General features: G+C 31.9%; 2 protein-coding genes across 2 annotated transcripts; both read right to left on the bottom strand.

Annotated features, from left to right (window-relative positions):
• Nucleotides 1–1,366: 1,366 nt before the first annotated feature.
• LOC119678807 (venom serine protease-like) lies at nt 1,367–4,442 on the bottom strand. The gene is made up of 6 exons (XM_038090868.1): nt 4,415–4,442; nt 4,121–4,332; nt 3,720–4,053; nt 2,068–2,166; nt 1,847–2,015; nt 1,367–1,777 (listed from the first exon to the last, which is right to left on the bottom strand). Exons 1-6 carry the CDS (start codon nt 4,434–4,436, stop codon nt 1,402–1,404), a joined length of 1,212 nt encoding a protein of 403 aa, XP_037946796.1. The 5' UTR covers nt 4,437–4,442; the 3' UTR covers nt 1,367–1,401.
• A 199-nt stretch (nt 4,443–4,641) lies between these two features.
• LOC119678806 (venom serine protease-like) lies at nt 4,642–8,907 on the bottom strand. The gene is made up of 6 exons (XM_038090867.1): nt 8,472–8,907; nt 6,453–6,679; nt 6,067–6,388; nt 5,851–5,949; nt 5,629–5,794; nt 4,642–5,112 (listed from the first exon to the last, which is right to left on the bottom strand). Exons 1-6 carry the CDS (start codon nt 8,506–8,508, stop codon nt 4,728–4,730), a joined length of 1,236 nt encoding a protein of 411 aa, XP_037946795.1. The 5' UTR covers nt 8,509–8,907; the 3' UTR covers nt 4,642–4,727.
• Nucleotides 8,908–19,670: the final 10,763 nt, after the last annotated feature.

Genomic DNA, 19,670 nt, shown 5'->3' with positions numbered 1-19,670 from the left:
AATGTAATTGAACTTTTAAGCATTCGGATTTTTAAAGTTAAAGGAAAATCGCATTGTGCTTGCTTTAATGGCAAAGAAGTCTTATCTCCGTCAACAGAGCCTTGCAGTATGGATATTTTATATACATGGAGGCAACAGATGTATGTATGTTGAAGCTGTAATAATTATTCATTAGTTATGTGAGTATTTGAAAGGGTCCCAAATACTCTCTTTTTTGTTTCAGCTATTACTATCCAATTAAATGAGGAAATTATATTCAATACTCATTTTATAATTTAATATAATATATTAATTTTTCATTGAAAAAGAGTAATATATTGAACGGAGTTCATGATATGAATTCATTAGTGTGATATTCATTGGTAAAAGTAGGAATGTGTCAAGTCTCATCGCTTAACAGTAACTCTCTCTCTCTCTCTCTCTCTCTTTATCTCTCTCTCTTTATCTCTCTCTCTCTCTCTCTCTCTCTCTCTCTTAAGGAACTTTTATATAAGTTATGAGGATATAAGGTAGTTTTAGTATGAACTGTAGTTTATTTTGTATTTGTATTCGATAAGCTTAAATATTAATAGCGCCCACTCGTGACAATGCTCTCATTTAAGAAGTATTGCATCTTTTACTTTATCTTTATAATTTCAATTACTCCTTTCTCATGTATTTTATTTAATCACACCGTTTTATGCAAGAGCATGGGCCAGAATTATACTATTTCTATCAACATCCAATTCGTCAGTTTGAAATTTGCGACAAATTGTAAGAGATTAGTTTTCACTTGGACTCTCCAGCAGCTGAAACAGGAAAGCCAGCTTTAATACAAAACTGCTGTCAAGAATTATGCATGCAATTCAGATTGCAGATATTCTTAGTTTATGACTTCGTTAAAAAGAAGCTATTTTTGAAAGCATCAAATTAATTTAATATTTAATTTTGTGTGACAGTATAAATTCAATTATAAAATTTCCATTTCCAACGAAATATGCTCCTTCACACTTGGCACTTGGCACGAAGACTACGGAAACTGTGCACAGTTTCGAGATATAGAAGCAGAAATTCGTCGTACAAGTCCTGCCCGAACATCTCAGTTACGTGTATATCAGAATAAAATGCGTACATTTGAATGAAGAATGAATACTTTTCCAGTTAACACTAAGACTTTTGCCACTCCAAGGACATAGGCTTTTCAATTTAAATGCAAATTAAGACTTTTGTCAACAAGGCTAGGCAACTTAGTCAGACTAAAGAAAAATAGTTTCTTATCAAAGAAAGTGCAAAATATTATAAACCATAAAATGTGCCTAAATTACACTGAAGTTAATTTATTTTTAAATAATAAAAAAAAAAAGAAAAATGAGAAATAATCCTTTGTGCTCCCTGCGCTTTTATTATGATAATATTTTTTCATTAAATAACACAAATATTGTTTCCACCCACATAGCTCCAAATCCAGTTCAAAAATGCGGTGATTCTAGTATTGACGCCGACGGCATAACGAGTGCCACAAGTACGTCCGAAACTTATGATGCCTATGAGGTACATGCGTGTCTGCTTCTGTATTACTGGACCACCGGAGTCATACTGGCAGGAGTCTCTTCCCGTACCGCTGTAGTCATAAGTGCAGATCTGCGAAGGTAAAATGGTGGAATTGTATTGTATTTGGCAGGCCCGATTGTCCATCGTAAGTAGCTCTGCCTTCTGCAAAGTATTGGACTTCGAGCCGGCGAAGGTAAGTGTACCCCAACCAGCAACATTAACATATAAATACGTAAAAGACTCCGCTCTGAGGAAGAAATCACAAAGTATTAATATAACTATATACGAGTAGTAAAATACATATGAAGCAACTAACGATTGTCGATATGGCAGGCAAACCGGTCCAACGCCTCGGGACCATTCGATAATTCGACTGGTAACCAATAGCGCGATGTCATTAGCAACTGCAGCGGAGTTGGATATGTAACCTGGATGCTGTATAATTTGTTGAATGTTGTATTGAGCAGCGAAAGCCGATTCTGTAGCTAAAAAATAAATTAATTGGAAGAAGGCAAAATGTGTGGTCAGTTCACTTACTACTACTCAAATCGTGGTCACCCGCATAAGCCATTATTCTGGATGGATCCCGATGAGTACTCGTGCAATGTGCAGCCGTTAGTATGTGCCGATGGCTAACTGAATGTAGAAATGAAATAATAGGTCAGACTTGCGTACATAGAAGTACATGTGGCTTCAATTTCTCATAATTATTGAAAAAAAAAATAATTTGACAACAGATATTAACTAAGTTGAAGGTGTTGAACTTAATAGAATAAATAGTTTAGATAAATGTTTGTTATTTAATATCGTGAAATAACACAAAATGTCTCATTATTTACACAACTTGAATTTGGTTTTGGAAAAAATGGGCTTTTAGCTCTCAAACTTATGAATATCTATATATATATATATATATATTAATTTTATTTATAATTATTTGAATTCAGTTAATCAACTTTATGTCTCTTCATTAGACGATATAGACCTTTAATTACTATGCTTCATGCTTTGTTTTAACAGCTGAGTGAAGTGGGAATGTTTTCAAAGAGAGTAGTAATAATATTAGAAACTCTAAGGATTTAATTATATATTCATCACAATGTTGCTACTTTGATTAATAGATAAACCACATAGGAACATAGTCGATTTATTTGCTGTAACGCATGAGTGCTTTAAGTAGATGTGGTAATCATAGTCAACTTTGCGTCTGTCACCAGTCACATAGTACATCCATCTTGCATCTTTCGTTAACCGTATTATTTTCATCGTATTATCTCCTTAGTGCTGTCTATTAATTTTTGAGATTTCTTTATAATATCCATATAATAGCCATTTATAATATCGCTACATAACATAAGTTACTTTTCGCATATTGGATCAAAAATTTACTTGAGAAATCATTTTTCGCAGACTTTTAGTACAAATATGTACGTTTTGATATAACGGGATCTTTGAAGGGAGCTTGACTATGTGATTATTATTATTTTAATAAAAGGAGGATATTTCATCGCTACCTTCAAATCTATTGTGCTCGCAACTCGGACTTACAGTGAGTCACTATTGATTCAATAAATAGTAGCATTTGTATTATTTTTTAAAGTTTCACCTATCATAACATGTTAGTACCCATTCAAGGATTCAAGACAACTTTGAAGCTAATAATTTTCTCTATTTTTGTTCATATGGGTACTGGACCTGCAAGCATCGATCCCGCTTATTTATTTAGTAACCTGATGAAACTCAAATTGATACCTACATAACCTGAATTCCAAGAGTTCATATGTAATTATTTCCACCTTTTCAATACATTCAGCTTTGCTAAGCACTCTATTTTCTTGAGATTTAAATTTATTGATAGTTGCCTGATAGTCTCTCAAGACTATTTGTCTTTGGTTTCGTTACTGATTGATTCTTCGTATATAAAGGGCGTAACAATATGAATGTCTTTAGTTAATCTTAGGTTACAAAAGAGGAAATGTGAGTTCCTCGATAAGTGTCATAGCAATAAATGAACAAGTTGTTCAAATTCCCATAATAAAGACCACGTAGTACTAACAATCTATCTATTATAATTAAAGCCTCATCAAGAGCAAAATATTGATTTATACGAATCATAAATGAGATTTTAGTATGAAAGTTCGATGAAATTCATAATTTACATTTAAATGAAGTGGAATATTTGTACGTACTTATATTGCCACCACAAAAAATGAGCTGTGGAGATGTGATATCGCGCAAAGCAACCATAGATGGATATTCATGCTTGTTAGCTTCCTGCCCGTTTGTGATCCTGGGTGTAAATGACCAACCACAATCACAGGGCTGGGGTCGTGTTATTGCTTGACAAAAGAAACGTCCACGTAAGTTCGTTGTAGTTGCTATTGAAGAATAGGCGAAGGTTATTGACCGGAAAAGTGAGGTGCGTCTAATACTGCCACTGCTGCAAAATATTTCGGCATCCCGATATTGAAAATCTCCATCACGAGAGACGTAAAAGTTTTCAGAGCCACATGAATTAGGATACTTCAGAGTAAAAAAAGTGAAAAGTAAAGGGAAAAGCTTGATGGTTGGTGTTTAGGAATTCACTTACCACTTCAAACACGCAATTAAGTATTACCACGTGATCCAAAGGTGCAAGTATTTTATAACGGCAACTACTACCTGGCATATATGCATTCGGATAGTTAGGAGAGGTTATATTGAGCACCTGCTGTGTAGAGTACATCTGATACTGTTGTGGTCTGCATTCCTGAGCAGTTGAGGTGGTGAAAAATAATAGCCACAGATAAATTGCACTAATTACTACATGGATAAATAAAATGGGTGAGACATGTATCTCAAAACTGGAGACCAACTTGTATTCCGTTTTAACTATCAAACTCACTTGTTCGTGTTTCCGACTTCATCTTTATTATTCAGTAGAAGAATTCAAACTAAATTATTTTTTGGTATTTTGGGAAACTATAAGACCTCGTATTAAGTGTATGTTGCGAAATTTAAGCTTCATTAAAATTGCGTCACTTCATCCATTGGCTGCAATTTACACTGTCTTATTTATACACAAACACACTCATAAACAATATCTCGACTTCGGGAAATTAAACTCAGTTATCATAAAACAAATATCTTTTTATTTACAATTTTATTGCCCAATCTTATTCACATTTCATAATAGTATTTTTTTATTCGCTTCCAGTCTACATAGTAACGATGCACGAAGTATATTGGATGTTAGCATTTATCCATGCAAGATAAGACGTAGTGCGCGTGTTGATCCCTGTAGCATATCCGCCTTGACCGCAAATGTTTCCGAAACTGATGCAACCCAATAAGAACATGCGTGCACCACGTTTAATAACGGGACCGCCCGAATCGAATTGACAGCTGTCGCGACTACTTCCCGTATAATCATAAGTGCACATCTGAGATGTAGAAATCGAAACACCCTGATAGGCTTGCTGGCATGTATTCTGATCCAAGATCATTAAGTTTACTTTTTGCAATTTATTGGAAATAGCTCCACCAAAGGAAATCGTACCCCAGCCGGCAACGTCAACATAGTCATAGTCAAATGTATCATAACTGTAAGAGAGTGAAATTGAGAAACGACGATAAGAACTGTGATTGATTCTGCTAATAAGGAAAGTAATTGGGAATGAGTTTTATTGGAGAGTGGTATGCAACAGAGAACTTGAGGAAAACAAGATTAATAAGATTAATATATAATTGATATATGTATGTGTTCGTATGTGTATATATAAGAGAAAAATGATTCTGATGCGAAAGAAAGAGAAAAGAAATATAGGCTGAACCGAAAAAATGTGTTTGTATTTGGAACCCTTATAGTATGGGAACTATTTTTGTTTAATATGAGGGAAAAAAGAATAATTTAAGTAGCAATAAAATTATTAAATATCAATATCAGATAAATATTATATATAAAAACGGATGAGTAGAAATATGTACCATACACAATCAAAAAAAAAAAATTAAAACGAATACAAAACCACTTGAGATTTTAAAGAATGGAATTAAAAGGTTTGTATACAAAAAATATTTGTTTTAAAAGCTAATACCAGATTCTTCTCATATACTTACGCATTCGCAGGTGGCGGTAAACAAATGGGTCCGACACCACGTGACCATTCTATGGGTTGAACAGTTCTCAGAAGTGCAATATCATTTGATACTGGGTCCGATGTGTAACCGGGATGCTCTATGATACTTGCAATAGCATATGTTTCTGCATATCTTGACTCGGTTGCTATTGAAAAGAATGATTAAAAAATCTACTAATTGAATATAAAAGCACAAAATTACAGGAGGAAAGATCATGGTCTCCAACAAGTGCCTGAATTCTGGAAGCACTCGGTTGCTGTCGAGTACAGTGGGCAGCAGTTAGTATGTAATAGTGAGCCACTAAATAAGAAATAATATGTAACAAAGTTTATATATAAAACAAAACTTAACAATGAATCCAAATAATAAAAAGACAATAATATAAATATATTAATGATTAAAAGCTTGTAAACATACCGATTGAACCTCCACAGAAAAGTGGTAGATTGGTGTCAAGGTCCTTAAGTGCCACCATGCCTGGAAATTCGTTAACACTTGTTTCTTGACCATTGACAATTCTTGTATTCACGGACCATCCACAATCGCAGGCTTGTGGTTTAGCATATAAATCACAAGAGAAACGACCCCACGATCCGTAAGATACGTAAGCCATGGTGACTGAGCGAAAAACAGACTTTCTAACAAAAGTTCCTTGACCACAGAACTGCTCAGAGCCACGCAATTGAACATCGCCATCACGTGCCAAGTAAAAAAATTCTGTCGAACATTGATTTCCATTCTACGATAAAGTTTGATCAGTTTCGATCCCATGAATGTATGTCGTTTTATTCTATTAGAATTACCTTGTCGGTATCAATAGTGCAGTTGACTTGTATTTCATAGTCCAGAGGCGCTATGAACTTGTAACGGCAGGAAGTACCTGCGGGATAATAACTATCATAGTATGGAGACTGCAAAACCGATTTGCCGGCATTGATATTGAATTGATGATCGCATCCATCAAATAAAGCAGCTTCAATGGTGCATATGTGCGCAAATAAAAACGTGAGTAGCAACAGCAGGCTTTTTGCTGTAATTAAAAACAAAAATATTATATATTTATATATTATATAAATTTAGTAAATAATTGTGAAGAAACTAATTTAACTCCAAATGTTGCTTTCGTTCTGATCAGTCCTTAAAAATATAGATATTGTTTTACATCAATAGCACAATTGCAGGTGCAGATAATCTCGGATTATTTATGAAATTAACGTATCACCAACATGGCTATGGGTCGGTATTTCTCTTTAGTCATTAATATTTTTGTAAAAAAATGAAACCCAATAATTCAAATCCGTCTTTTAAATTAAAACTATTCCCTCCGACTGGGGATAATCTAAATCTTATCACACTTTGAATTTCATTAAAGAACAATACTCCATGTTTAAAACATACGTTTAAATATAGTTCTGAGTTCTATATGAACTCCGAATTGGTTACCTGAGCACCTTCTCACTATAGTCTGGTCATGTGGACACATGATAATATCACGATCAGTTTCTATCGTGCAAATGTACTACTATCTACAAGTAGTGATGGAGTTTGTGTTCTAATGTAACTTTCAGTGCCTTGTCGCATAAAGGCAAGCTCTTGATCTTCATGTATGCTGAGTCCATCTACCTCAAGCTTTTTTTTTTAATTCGTAAATAAAATTATTTGTTAGGAATTCCCAAGGATAATGAAGATGATATATTTTCACATTTTTTTAAGTGTTGTAGTTTATCGAAACTAGAGAGCTAGAGAGATATACAGAAGAATGGAGTTAGCTTGTGGGGTAAGTCAAAACCCATTGTGGATTCTAGCTCTGGGAAATATAATGATGACTATTCAAATTATAAAATATTTTTATTATTATTATTTTGATGGAATAAATCTCATATTTAGCTTCACATTTATATACTTATTTATAAAATTATTAAATTGAATAAAATGATTAATTAAAATTTTTATATTCTTCACCAAAACTTCAACTTTGAATAGGAATGGTGATAAGATAGAAGAATTTCAATTTTGAAAATTTATAAATAATACATAGGTAAATGCAAGAATAAGTAAAATAGTCTATAATAAAATGATAATAAATAAATTAAAAAATATTAAAGCAAATACTGCTACTTAAATAAGACTTTTTAAAGCAGATGCTTTTGCTTGGCCTATTGCTTTATACAGAACTTTTAGAAAAAAGTCAAATAAATAAATGTATTTATTTATTTAATTTTAATTATATTTTTTTTTTGTGTAAGAATATATTTGTTTTAATACTGTAAGTATATATACAGAGGTTTTCTAAATAGTTTTTTGTGAATTTAATTTTTCAGTTTTTAAGTGCAGTTAAGTGGCAGTTTTTTCGTACATGATTTTTTTTAATTATTTTAATAAATTTTTAATAAAGCATTTTGTGTCTTTTTATAACTGCTATCTAATATATATAGTTTTTTTTAATCTAATATTCATTAACTTTTATTGCAATTTCACATATATTTGTATACTCTCGCATTAACATTTTAGCTATAGATCACAACCACAAGATATATTCAAAATTATCACAGTTTGGTAATGAAATATATTTAAATGAAAATTAAAAATTTTATATATTAAAATTAAATTAAAATTATTCGTCAGTAGATATTTTTATTATTTGAGTTTTTTTATATTTGAATTAGTTTGGATTCAAAAGCGGTTCACTTAATTATTCTTTCACTTTTGAAAGTATTTGTCTTTATAGTTTTTACTTTTATTAGAAAGGATATTTTCTTTGTTCAAACACTTGTTTTAGCAACTTTTAAATAAATTGATCATTTATAAAATATGTCACAAACCACTGAAAGCAGCCGGAAGGATTCCCAAACCCGACATCTTCTTTAATTAGACGCTGACAGACGTCGACTAATAAGATTCACTGTAATTTCAGCCGTTTTAATTGTTTAGATACGAGTCAACTGAACAGTCAGCAAAACAGACTATCTATTATCTCAAAGTACGAGGAAAAGATAATAGAAGTATAAATGGCTTTTGGAATTTACTTTAAGCAGGTGATAATACGAGAGATATAAATTAAAACAAGAAAAAAATTTAATTTATTTAAAACACCAAACGAAAACAAAATTATTTAAATATAATAAACAATCACGAATCTTGTTTATTCTTTAAAAGTATCTGTTTATTTTTTTAATTTTCCAAAATGTGGCACAGATTACTTAGAGTTTTTTTATTTCTTCCTCTTAGTGGAGTTCAGCGTTGGAAATTTGCCTGCGAATTGAAGAAGGGCACACTTTTGCGGAGCTTTTAAACCAAATTACTTAACTAATCGAACCTCATTATAATTGCAATATTCAATTATAATAAAAATAAAATAAAATAAAAATGAAACTGAAAACTGATATTAAATAAATTGCAAATATTTTCTGTCTTCCGTTTACGACTTCTAATATTCTTATTTATTGTTCGGCTGTGTCTTCGCATTTTTCAGCTTTCATAATTAACAATTGTGCAAATAATTTCAGAACAGTAAACAATATTGAGTTATTGTATCTGAAAGAATTGAAATGTTTTTGAACTTGACAGCTGTCCCCGCGTTTCCACCTTACTCGATCGCTCAACGAAATAGTAGCGAAATATTAACGAAATTTCGATAAGGCAAAGTATCTTGCAGATACTGAGTTCACAGTTTATTGCTTGCATTTTCAGCGGAATTTAGCCGCAGCTCCAATTGCATGTAATAAAGATAAGCGCCGTGGAGCAATGTGGGTGGGAAATACTTTCATTTGGCAATTGTGACGGTTCCGCGTTTTGGTGTTAGAACGCATTGCGGGGAGCCAAAAGCGTAAGTGGAGCACAGCAAATTGAGTGACTGGTAAAGAAGTAGCAAGGCCAAAGCCTGACCTAGCGTAAGGTTGGCACCGTTATCACTAGAACCGGGAAACGTATTGTTTACCTTTTGTATGTGAGTATTACAATGACTTACGTGTAATCGGTAAGATCGTAACTATTATGTAAAATTTATCTCAGTTCATTATAATGTAAATAACTATAATTTGGGTAACCTTAAAGTTATCTCATCTGTAAGTTTTCGTCATACACTGAATTATTTTATCTAATAATAGATATGGTTAGTGAAATAGAAGCATTATATATAATATATAATATAAATGTAATGATACTTGTAGTTAATCTGAATCAATTCAACTGGGAGATCAATGATGGCACATTGAGTCACAATGAAAGTAATCGTAAGTAAAGCTTCCTTTTCCCTGGTAGCTTTGACGGCATTATAAGGGGCAACTAATATCTTACCCTAGCGTAACCTAATTTGAAGTAAGCTGCATGTAGTATTTATTAATGGAAAATCCAATGGGCTGAGAAAAATCCGAACGAATATGGTCAAGTTATAATTTATCGAAACTTATATTGCGAAAATATCATATTGGCAGAATTCGTATCGATGTTGACAGATCACTGACCAGTATATCGGAAGTATCTAAGTCATTTCAGACCTTTAGACTTTAGATATCATATATCACGGGCTTCAATATATGTTTGATATAAACGGCTATATAAATTATTAAGAATTTTAAATAGGCGTAGGAGTTGTGGTATGTTATATTTAATGAGGTTTTGATTAATTCATATGAAATTTTTTTAAATTGTATATTGTAGAGATTACAATATGGGTGGATTTCAGTTTTCTAATTGGTGATCAGTTCATAATTCTGTGGAAGAGTTTTCCAAATACTTTCGCAACAATAACTAACATAGATGGCGTGTTTACTTGACGAGTATTTTTAAGTAAAAATATTTAACTTTAAATTCCGATATTTCGAAATATGTCTTCATTAACATATTGCTTAATAAAAAGATTTGTTCAAAATATTTTATTAAGATTTATTAGAATTAAAAGTTTAATAGGCGTACTTGGTAAATCGGTAGCGTGTTAACTTCTTTATTCGGTGATTATAATATAAGTATAAATTTCTGATGTAATACCTATATGAATAGTACAGAAGATTTCAGATATTTTAATGTCAAATAATGTATGTATTTATTAATGGAATTCTTAAAAAGTGCTATTACTATTACCCAGAGTAAAGGTACCTGACATGAGCGATGACTACAGGCAGTGATTTTGACGTATGCAGCAAAATGATTAGCTTAGATTTGTGGTTTCTCATTGTGTCATGATCTCAGAAGACTCGACGATTATTCTCATCCTCAAAATTTTTCTTTAGAATTTTAAAAATAAATAAAAATTGGTTTTATAGTTTAAAGGAAGAAACAAACTTTTTTGATAAGACTCATAATTTGCATTTAAATGATTTCCTTAATTCCACATATGTTCCAATATATATGTGTAATCAAAACTATGTCTATAAATCGTTAGTCTCTAATGCAGTTATACTCGCGCGTACGTCATTAATATACTTTTCATTTATATTTAAAATTCTAAATCTGTTCCGAATATTTATTGATTACGAGAAACGAGTGAAATACATAACGCGGTATAAAAAGTTACTACGATAAAAATGCAAAGCTGTAATTAAGCAATTAAATTTAAAACACTCTAAATCCGAAAGTGTAGTAGTAAATATGAAACTTAACAAAAACAAAAACAAAAATAAAAACAAAAACGAAAAAAAATCATTAAAAGATATTATATGAAAAATTGTGTAAAGCTCTAATTGAGTTTAATAAAAACGCAAACGTGCAGCAAAAACCAACTAAAACCCATTTTAGATGAAGAGGCGATCAAATAGAATGAATAGCGCTGGCAGCACAAATTACATATCAAGCAGCGCCTAAATGTAGGCTGCAGCTTTTTACTACATTTTATTTTCAATGCGATTCGGACTTTTTTTCTAGTTGAAGCAAAACACTCAAAAAATGAAAAAATAATAAAAACAAAACAAAAACAAAAAAAACAGGCAAAGCAACATTAATGCAAACCGCAGCAAAAACCTTTAACCAAACATAAAAGCTCCCCTGTCTCCCTCACAAGCATAGAAAGAAGTACCTAACAATTTACTCTGCAAAAATTATCAAACTAAACCTATTGCAGATGCTGTTACATTTGTTGTTAGTGCGCACTACATTGTTGTTGTTGCGGCTGTAACGTTTTACTGTTTTACTACGAATTTTTAATTACCTTTTACAACAACAACAAAAACTAAAAAACTAACATTTTTCTCATATTGTTGGTTGTTGTTGTTGTTAGTGCTAATGTTGTTTTTGTTTTAGCGTTTACTATTAAGTTTGGGGCTGTGCTTTTGTGGTTTTACCACTCACACGCATACATAAGCCAACACACAAACACACAGACGCAGCATATATGCACTCACACTTAACAGTTTTTCACCAATCAGCTTAACGCACAATTGTGGGTTGTAAGTGTGGTGTTACGCACTTTTTGTGGATAGCTTCATCGTGTGGTGTTTGCCTGTGTGTTTATGTGTGCGTTTGCGTGCATATAGGGTAGTGCATAGGGACAGGACAGTGTGCCGTTGAGTTGTGTATGCGAAGTCTGTCTGTGTGAAGTAAATAATGTGCTCCGTTGAATGGTTGCAGTGCATAAATAATTAATTGGCGGAAAAGTAGAATAGCGATTGGTGGAAAATTTGTGCTATTTTTGATATTAGAAAATTACGAAGTTAGCATTTTTAATGCAATATTTTTTATGGAGATTAGGTTTTTAGTAGTTCATGCATATAACTTTTTTCATTTGCTATTCTCTGCATGTGATATATTTAAATGGTAAGTGCACTGGAAAAAATTGTTTGTTGGTGGGTAATTCATATTCAAGTGAATAAGAATTTTTGATTTAGATTGTTATAATATTAATAACAAGGGATAAGAAATATCCTAACATTTTTTAAGATATTAAATGAAATTAATTTGTTTTTATTAGGTTTTCTATTATATAAAAAAAACAATAAAATATACAATATATATATACGTATTGGAAAAAAAAATTGTAACAGAGTGAAATCAATTATTACTTTACTAGAGATATTAGTGATTGATCAAGTTTATAAAGTTATTTTTTGAATTATTTTGTTTCTTTTAAATACAATTATGAAAATTTTAATTTTAAAACCTCGATTTAATGTAATATCAAGATTTTGTGAATTTACTATATAAGTTATTTTGTTGGAATCATAAAAGATAATGGCATGCTCTCTCAAAATAGTTATCTCCATACTATTGTAGATCATGATGCAGACACTTTTAGTATAAAATGTAAACTTTTAATATTAACTTATATATATCTATACAAATCATAATCAGCATAAGAACCATTTTTTAACTAAATAAACTATTTAATAGTTTTTTAAATTAATTATGGTATACAAATTAATAGAATTTTTCAAAATAATTATATAAAGGTAACATTATTTTTGATATATTAAAATACATAAGCAATTAATTACACTTTATTTATACATATTAAATACTCAATTTATATTTGTTTATTTAATCAACGAAGAATGTGCAGTTCAGAATGCAAAAAAATAATTTGCTAATAAACAACAACAAAAACAACAACATCAGCAGCAACAAAATCATAAATTAATTGCATAAATGTACGCGCACATGTGGGTTGGCTTTAGGAGCTGTAACCTCCCATTTTTAATTAACTTAACACACAAACTGCGCTGCCTCACTCAATGATTAACATAAGCATGTAAAAAATTAATAAATTTTCTGCACTCACTCCCTCCCCAAATCCGAATCTGAATCCGAATTCGAATCCAAATCCAAACAAAATAAAAATATTTGCCACATTAAGACAAAATGAGATGGCACTATCTCATTACTCATTTCGCATGTATGAAGACAAAACCGCTCAACTTAGGCAACATAGCACAACTACAAATTTTCATTTCTACAATTGTGTGCAAAAACAAAAACAAAACCAAAAAAAGCAAAACCAAAAAAAAATATAAACTAAATTGGTATAAAAATACATATGAACAACAACAACAACGACGACGACGACAACGAAAAAATTAAGCAAAAAATAAACATTTGCTTTTCCCTACCACATCACACTCAATACAAACAAATGCGTTAATAAGAAACACATATGCGGAAAATGGTGAAAAACATCATCGCATTTTCCACTTACAAATGTGAGTGAGTAGAAAATTTAAACGGTATCTATTCACATACAAACTAACGCACATAAAAGAACGTCAACGTCGCTGCTCTGCTACGGCGGCAATCAGCCAATCAAAAAATTTGTTTACGAATAGTAGCAAAAAGCAGAAAATAAGCAGAAAAAACTTTGCAATGAACACATTTTTTCTTATGTCGCTTTTCGCCCATTTTTTTACACATTTCATTTTCGCTGCACACACAATGAAAAACGAAAAAACACGTGTTCTGCTTTTGGTGCTGCTGCTGCCGCTGCCGCTGCTGCTGCGTTAGCTTCTCAGCTTCAATGTAAAAATTGCAGAAGAGTAAAATAATTTTCTTTGTAAGTAGCTTTTGGCCGCTGAGAGAGAGACAGAGAGAAAAAGCAGCGAACAGGTTTTTCTTTACAAAATTTTGCGCTCTTAGTTTTGTTTAGCGATAAAGAGTAAATATTTTAGTTTGTTGTTGTTTTTTTTTAATTATTTTCTTCAAGCTTCGCTTTTGTTTCGTTAAATATTTAGCATTTGTAGTTTATTTGGGCTTCAGCAGTGCAGCGGCAATGGATTGGCACTGTTGATAGGTGTTTTTAGTGAAAAATTAAAAGATATGTCAAATGTTTGTGAGAGGTTCATTTTTTATAAAATATAAATTTTTTTATTTAGTAATTTGTTGAATGTTAATACATATTGTATTGATTGAAAATAGTAAGTAAATTTTTTTTTAAGAAAACAAATACGAACATCTGGACCTTTACTAAAGATAGGAGAATGACAACGAAAATCTTAAATAGCCATATCTTTTGATCTATTAATCTATCAAAAGCTTTAATAAAAATATTTATTTCTTTATAATAAAATTATTCAGAAATTTTAAAAGTCAGCTTAGCGAACATCACTGAACTTTATTATTATTATTAGTTTATTATTAATCAATAAATATAATATATGTCATTGATATAGGCCGGTTGCAGTATAGGCCGGTTAAGAACAAATGGGACAGGAGTGATTTCTACGCTGGGTGATATGGTCTACTACACTTTATCTTTGTATATAATGAAATGTACTCTTGTTTGCTTAGTACCCAATACTTAGAGTCTAGAATTATTTAACTTGAATACCAACCATTAAAGCTTATCAGTATAATTCGCTGATAAGCGTCGCATTGGAATTGCAAGAATTTTCGCCTGCACCAATTGAAGCTTTACGTTTGGATATAGTTTATTTCTAAGAAGAGAGCGTTCACATCTCAGCTGTTCTTTGGGTCACAGTACCGTTTTGGAAAATGCAGCTCCAAACCGATTAAAAGTAAGTAAATAAAATCATTCTTCCAGCATACCTTTGGGTTTTAACTACAGTCACCACGATACCCCCATATTGTCAGTCTCTATTGGTCAGGATAATGGAAGCTGTGAGCATTGATTCTCGTGGAATTAATCATTATCACATCTTGACCGTCTTACTATCGTGAAATCACTCTGAGCATTATCGGGTGGTGCCTAATAGATTTTTGTCGCCTCTAATAAGCATGACTTACCTCAAGAGTATTCTAGCCTTTATTCCGATGGTGTGAATGCTAAAACAATAGTACGCTACAGTAGTTAGGAACGCAATTCTAATAAGAGAAACAAGGATAACAACAAAAACGAGGATACACGAAGTGATAGTAGTTGAGAAATATGGGAGATACAGAATAGAAAAAAAGGAACCTCATTAAGTGAAATGTTAAATGCACGAAATCTGGGTGCTAAGTGAAGATTGCGCGAACAAGAGTAGAAAATGATATGATAAATACTGAGTGAAGTAAATAAAAAATATTCAACTTAAAGCAACAAAAAGAAAAATAACAGAGATGAGTAGAGAATTAAGAGAAAAAAGAAATTAAGCAGATCAAGAATGTAGGGGAAGTGTAAGGTTTTAATTAGAATTAGATGCTCGTAAAGTAAAGGTCAAACGTTATCAATAATTATTTAAGAATCATTATTTTTAATATGTTAAATTTAATTTTAAAGTCAATTAAGATGAAAGAAACTAATTTTTTAATTGAAACTATTACTTCAATAGAAAAATTTTGTAATTCACTACTGTTCAAAAACCTCTCTGTATATTTACGATGTTTTATCTGCTGTTTGTGGATAGATCGCAGTTGGAGATTATGCGCAACGAAGTGGCACTACGTATTCCTCTTACTCACTTATTGAAAAGTTATTGCAGTTTCCGAGAAATATGATATGTAATTTTTAAGGCTCAGACCCGTATAGTAGGATTGGGATAACGCTGCTGTTTAAACTTTATTACAGAACGGAATCAATTTAAAGGTTTAGCCATCTCTCTTCAATATATTTTTTGGCTATATCTTAAATTGAGTGCTTTTTTTTGATTATTTAGATTGGTGTTCATACAGTTCATAGTATGATTTCAATGTTATATGACGATATTTGCACACATATGTTGTCAAAAATGATTAAACACCGGAATCCGATATAGTCCATGTATAATTTAGATAATTTCCAATCCGTAATTTGATTTATTACATTTAATTTAAAAACTTTAAAGTGTTTTTAATTATTTTTTAATTCTTTTTAATTATTTTATTTTAATATTAAATGAAAAGGTTTTATTTTAACGCAAATTTCATATTTTCTAATCATTTTTACAGGATTGCAAGATTGCACTGTCGTCACAAAATCACAAAATCACAAAATAGTTTAAATAATTCATGACAATTTCGGTGCACCACAAAAATCCACACCTCCAGCAATGACGACCGCAAAGTTGCGTTTTATGCGTGCGAGTTAATTAATTTGGAATTACGAAAAATAACCAATTAAAGCGTCGAAATCCAACAGCACCGAACACACCGACAGTGATATTCAAACATACTCACACTCATACTTACACACACACACACACACACACACACAACCACAAAATTGTGTTTAATTTGTAAACAAAATTACTTCAAACAAAGCAGCAAAGTTGCTGCGCTCCAAACTGTTGCTGAGCCCCGCAGCGTATGAGCCACCTTTTCGCATCTGCGTGTGTGTGTGTGTGTGTGTGTGCGTGTGTGAAGTTAGTTGTAAATGTGTTCGCACCTCACGCAAATTGAAACATTAAGTGAGCCAATTAAAACACATATAATTCAATTAAGCGCCGCGAAAATGCAGCAAAATTAAAATAATAATAATAATGACAATAATTTTAAAATTAATACGCAATCACGGCTGCGGCTGATGCCAGACTGATAACGGCCAACGTGCGCGCCTGTTTATTGATAACTCGTAAATTATTGTATTCCAGATAAGTGGCCCAACATATTTAAAGGATACCTGGAGGTATTGGAGGTAGTAAAAATGCGTTAATGATGTTAAATTGTTGAAATTACGGATCCTTAATAGCCGATGAAGTTTAAAGTTGAAATAATGGCGAAATTTTACAACAAATACACAATGTCTATGCCTCGTTACTCTGATTGTTACTCCAAAATTATTATTCGAAAATATGTACTCTCCTTCTTCTTTGTTGCTTTAACTCCCAGTGGAGAATAGGGCCTCAGGAGTTAAGGGTGTCTAAATATATTTTCTAATTATTTATAATAGATGCAATTAATCTTGTATATGCTAAGTGATAGTTAGTTAGTTGTGGTGGAGGGAGAAGCGAGTCGTCCTCAATTAGCTAAAAAAAAGCCATTTTGAATCCACAAAACCTCGTAATAGTGGGTAGTATAGAGAAAGTCAGTTAGAACCAGCCAGAGGCATTTATAAAGGCAAGAATCTGGCCAATGGTAATACTAGAGATATCGCCGAGTGTGTTGAAGAAGTGGCTCCCTGAAAATTAAGCCTAGTTCTGGCCTAGTTCTCTGGACATAGACACATCAGGTGTTCTAGTGTCCTTTCTTCGAGAGCTGGTAGACATGCATTACAGGAGATACCACAGAGTAGGCCAAGTCTAGCACCATGCCGTTCCATGGTTAAGTGCCCTGTAAAGACAGATATTACCGTAGATACCTCTGATTGGCTTCTGTGTATCAAGTCGGCAAGGCTCCATTCACTATTTGCCTGTCGCAAAAAATAGTCATAAAAGCTAAGTGATAAGTTAGCATTAAAAAATCAGTCTATTTTGGTGTGGGTCGGAGTCGTGGTGGAAAAACCAGGTAACATATTTTTAGCTTTTATTCCTTGTAGAATATTTTGTCAAAGATAATATAAACCTCCATAGGACAAACCTATGTAAGTTCCTTAGTATGTTAAGCTTTACATTTTATGATTCCACCAAAAATTCTCTTAATAAAAGTTCACGAAAAGTTTATACGTCGATAGTTATGTTGTAAAGGCTATATTCGCACATAGCCTCTTCAACATAACTCTTTAGTTTCTGTACTTTCTGAATAAATCGGTGAATTCGGGATTCCAACACAGATAATCACTCGAATGGCATTGTATTTAGTAAAGTCCTCTGCCCAAGATGAATCCGTCAATCTCTTTCTTCACATCATATTCACGTTGACATGTATTGCAATGGAGCCAACAATGGAGTGAGAACGAATACAAATGATTGCTAATAGCTCTTCACGCAGATGCAGATGTCCACGTCGGGTCTCGAGTTGCAAGGAACAAAGTTCACAATAGGTCAAATATTTTCAGCAAAGAACAATGTCTTCCTTGCTCATAAGAATTATCTTAGCTTGATTGAGATCAGGAAACAACCATGTGTTAAATAGTTACTTCTTACACATAAATGTGTCAATTATCGATATTTGCGTTAATTAAAGCTTTACCCATTATAATGTGTTCCAAAATGTGAACAACCAATTAACCTCTTGCCTTGTATCATTGAAGTGGCTAGATTTCTCCGCTTTGTCTCAGGTTAGCTTCTATTAATATCCAACCCATCCTCAATCCACACATATTTCCAAGCTATATTTTCCCTTTTCTAACTTTTCTAGGTATTGCTTTCATTTATATATCAATATACAGGTAAACTCTCTTAGCGCGTTTTTCGAGCCCTCTTTCTCTTCTCTTAAAAATTTTCGCCTTCCAATATTGTAAGTTTCCAACTTTGTTAGATGATAGTCTAACTTGCAGTGCCCCGTCAAAATATTTGTAATTGTTATTAAATTATTTTTTCAAGTTGCCTACTATCCTTAACCTTAACGTTAAAATAATGACGAAATCTTACAACAAATATTACTTTATGTGGGCTTTATTAACAAGATCATTATTCCGAAATTATTATTTTAATCATACTTTTATCAAGAGTTGAGGGTTCCTTGATATGTTATTATGTTCTAATATTTAACTATTATCAGTTCATGTTGGAATTCCTTCTAAGCGAATTCGATTACGATACCGCTGATAGGATATCACAGTACAGCTTTCTTTATTTTTCCTCTTCTTCTTCTTCAATAGCCTTCTCCCGAACCACAGAATGGTTCTGAGTCTACAAGCAGCAAGGCTACCTCTTTTCTAATAAGTTTGTTTCCAACTTCGTTACTAACTTTCGTATTTCCTTTCGTACTTCATTGTGAAATACAATTATATCTTTATAATGATACTGCCATAAGATATATAAGTAATAAGACTACGAATGATTAAATGTTTTTTCACCTACAGACCCCAGGGAGCTGAAAAATATAATAGAAAACATGATTCAAAGAAGGTAGTTTAATATTGTACTTCTCGCATTTAAATGAGATGCCTAACCAGGCAAAGGATTTCGATTGATATCTGTGTTTCTTATGGGAAATTAATGATAACATTCAATTCCTAAAATTTTTTATTTAATAATTCATAAGTTAATTATTTATGCATAATATAAATATGTCATTAAGTAAACAGGTGAAGTGAAATATTAAAGAATTGTGAAAATATTAGCACAAATAATATTCATTAAAAT

This window comes from Teleopsis dalmanni, chromosome 2, assembly GCF_002237135.1.
Source record: "Teleopsis dalmanni isolate 2A chromosome 2, ASM223713v2, whole genome shotgun sequence".
In the NCBI taxonomy this organism is placed as follows: Eukaryota; Metazoa; Arthropoda; class Insecta; order Diptera; family Diopsidae; genus Teleopsis; species Teleopsis dalmanni.
This window is presented reverse-complemented; position numbering and strand designations above follow the sequence as displayed.